This window comes from Vicia villosa, linkage group LG5 (assembly GCF_029867415.1).
Source record: "Vicia villosa cultivar HV-30 ecotype Madison, WI linkage group LG5, Vvil1.0, whole genome shotgun sequence".
NCBI lineage: Eukaryota > Viridiplantae > Streptophyta > Magnoliopsida > Fabales > Fabaceae > Vicia > Vicia villosa.
Window position 1 is genome coordinate 89,043,685 of NC_081184.1, and position 3,065 is coordinate 89,046,749.

Below are 3,065 nucleotides of genomic sequence, written 5' to 3' on the forward strand. Positions count from 1 at the left end.
AGGTAAAGGGAAGTGATCTTTCCTAGTAGCTTGATTAAGCTTTCGGTAATCAATGCACAGCCTCCATCCCGTAACTGTTCTTGTCGGTATCAACTCATTCTTGTCATTTGTGATCACGGTCATTCCTCCTTTCTTCGATACCACTTGGACTGGAATCACCCATGCACTATCGGAAATAGGATAGATCATTTCGACTTCCAATAGCTTCACCACTTCCTTCCTTATAACTTCTTTCATCGTAGGATTCAACCGGCGTTGAGGTTGCAGCCGGTTTAAAATCCTCCTCCATCACGATTTTATGCATACAATAGGCCGGACTAATCCCTTTTAAATCAGAAAGAACCCATCCTATTTCTTCCTTGTTAGCTTTCAACACATGAATTAGCTTCTCTTCCTCCCTATTTGACAATGAACCACTAATTCTCACCGGCTTCTTCCCACCTTCTTCAAGAAAAACATATTTCAAGTGAGATTGTAGCATTTTCAATTCTAAATTTCCTTCATCCATCTTCGGCTCATCTTTCAACTCTTCCATATTTGCTTCAAAAGGACTTATCTCTTCAGATACATCAAGATCTCGCAAACATTCTTCAATCTCTTTTTTTTCGTCTTCATTAAGAACATCAAGAGCTTCAGTCAATGTTTTCTCGAGAGGGTTGAATACATGAACTTAACTTTCAACTTGCATAATAACTTCCTCCATAACATCAATTCTAAAACAATCACCATTATCACTCGGATGTGTCATAGCTTCAAAGAGATCAAAGCACACTTCTTCATCTTGAAATCTCACCTTCATTAAACCATCGTCAATATCAATCATCATCCCTGCCGTCTTCATAAATGGTCGTCCAAGAATCAATGGTGTATCAATATCTTCCTCCATGTCGATCACCACAAAATCAACGGGAAACAAGAATTTGTCAACCTTCACCAGTAGATCTTCCGCAACCCCATAAGGACGGGTTGTGGACTTGTCAGCTAGTTGTAATGTCATTCTCATCGCCTTTAAGTAAAAAATGCCTAACCTTTTCACCATGGACAATGGAATGAGATTGATACTTGAACCCAAATCAATTAAACCTCTTCCCACATGAATATCACCAATAGTAACCGGCAAAGAGTCTCGTCTTGGATCACTCTCTTTTCTTGGTAAAGTACTTTGAATAATTGCACTACACTTCGCATCAAGGATGACGGTTTCGGGCTCGGTGTACTTCTTCTTCTTTGTGAGAATATCTTTCATGAAATTTGCATACTTCGGCATATGCTCCAAAGCTTTCGTAAAAGGAATATTGATTTGAAATTGTCGAAATATCTCCATGAATCGAGAATAGAGTCTTTCATTATCCTTTCTTGTAGGAGCATGAGGATATGGTAAATTACGCACCGGTGGACTTACTCCTTTCTTCTTCTCTTCTTGACATTTTTTCTTCTTCTCTCTATTTTTTTTCTTTTTCTAACTCTTCTTTCTCACTTTTCTCCTTTTCAACTAAAACTTCCTCATTTTCATTTTTTCTACCTCACTCTCTTTTTCTTTTCTCTCCGTCCCCATCATCAACCTTCTTTTCAACATCACCCTCAACTACTCTCCCACTCCTCGTAACAACGGCTTTACAATGCTCCTTAGGATTTGGTTGAGTATTTGCTGAAAATGATGGTCCGGTTTGCTTTTCCGCCAATTTCCCCACTTGTGTCTCAAGATTCTTAATCGCCGCTTCATTACTTTTTTGGTTTGCCATCGAAGCTTGCATAAATTGATTCAATGTTTCTTCCAACTTTGAAGGCTTATCTTGAGGTGGTGGTTGTTGATAAGGATTTTGCCTATTGAAATTCTCCGGTCTCCACCCTTGGCTATATGGTTGTGCATTTTGCCTTTGTTGATATCCCCCTTGGTTTTGATAAGGAGCTTGCCGCTGTTGGTAGCCTCCTTGATTCTGGTTACCCATGTAATTTGCCCCCGCATTGATTGGTGGACAATAACCAGTGGGATGTTCTCCACTACACAATTCACATTGAGCAACTTGTTTGTTTTTGTTGGGAAGTTCTTGTAACTCTTTAAGTTGTTGAGGAAGCCTTGCCATTTTCTTAGTAAGCTCTTCCACTTGTTGAAAGAGAAGCTTATTTTGAGCAAGAATCGCATCATTAGTACCAAGCTCAATAATGTTGGGCTTTCTTTGTGAAACACCCCGATTCTGTTGAACCTGATGATCATTTCTGGCCATCTTCTCTATTATTTCAATTGCTTGCTTCCTCCGCTATCTTCGCCATCAAGGAACCTCCAGCAGTAGCATCTAACAACAACTTGGGTTGTGGTTGTAAGCCATTACGAAAAATATGAATCTGAGTGAGTTCATCAAAGCCATGACTAGGACACTTTCTCAACATTGACTTATACCTTTACAATGCTTCATTGAGAGATTCATTAAAACCTTGTGAGAACACTGAAATAGCTGTTTTCGCTTCAAGCAACCTTGATTGAGGGAATAACCTGTCAAGAAACTTTTCTTCCAACTCATTCCAATTTGTCATAGTTTGGGTGGGTTGGTCAAGGTACCAATCTTTAGCTTTGCCAATCAATGAATGAGGGAACAATCTATTAAACACCTGCTCTTCCTCTCTTTCAGGAGCTCCCACCGCACCAACAATCTCATAGAACTTTGTCAGTGAGTGTATGGATCCTCATGATCAAGGCCTGCAAAGGGGCTAGCATATAACAACTGAAGAATGCCAGTCTTCATCTCCGAGTTTCTTGCATTGTTGTCATTTCTTGCAAACTGAGCTGTTCTCCTCGGACTATTTGCACATGGTGGTCTTGGTTCTGGTGGTGGTGGATCACCATTTCCAGCCATCTCTTCTTCAATAACTTGTGGAGTTGATAACGTAGTTGCTTCTTGTGCTAATCTTAGTTCTTTGGCTATAGTTTCCTTCTTCTTCTTGTTTTGCTATTCAGTCTACGTGCAATTCTTTCAATCTCTGGATCAAAAAGAAGTTGGTATGCGGGTATACTTCCTCGCATAAACAAAGCTAAAACACTAACCAAACAAGTGAGCCAAGACTAGGTA

At 39.8% G+C, this 3,065-nt stretch overlaps 1 protein-coding gene across 1 annotated transcript; it reads right to left on the bottom strand.

The window, feature by feature from the left end:
* Positions 1-670: 670 nt before the first annotated feature.
* Positions 671-2,225, bottom strand: LOC131604972 (uncharacterized). Its single transcript, XM_058877380.1, has 2 exons — positions 1,580-2,225; positions 671-1,278 (listed from the first exon to the last, which is right to left on the bottom strand). The coding sequence occupies exons 1-2, from the start codon at positions 2,223-2,225 to the stop codon at positions 671-673; spliced, it is 1,254 nt and encodes a 417-aa protein (XP_058733363.1).
* Positions 2,226-3,065: the final 840 nt, after the last annotated feature.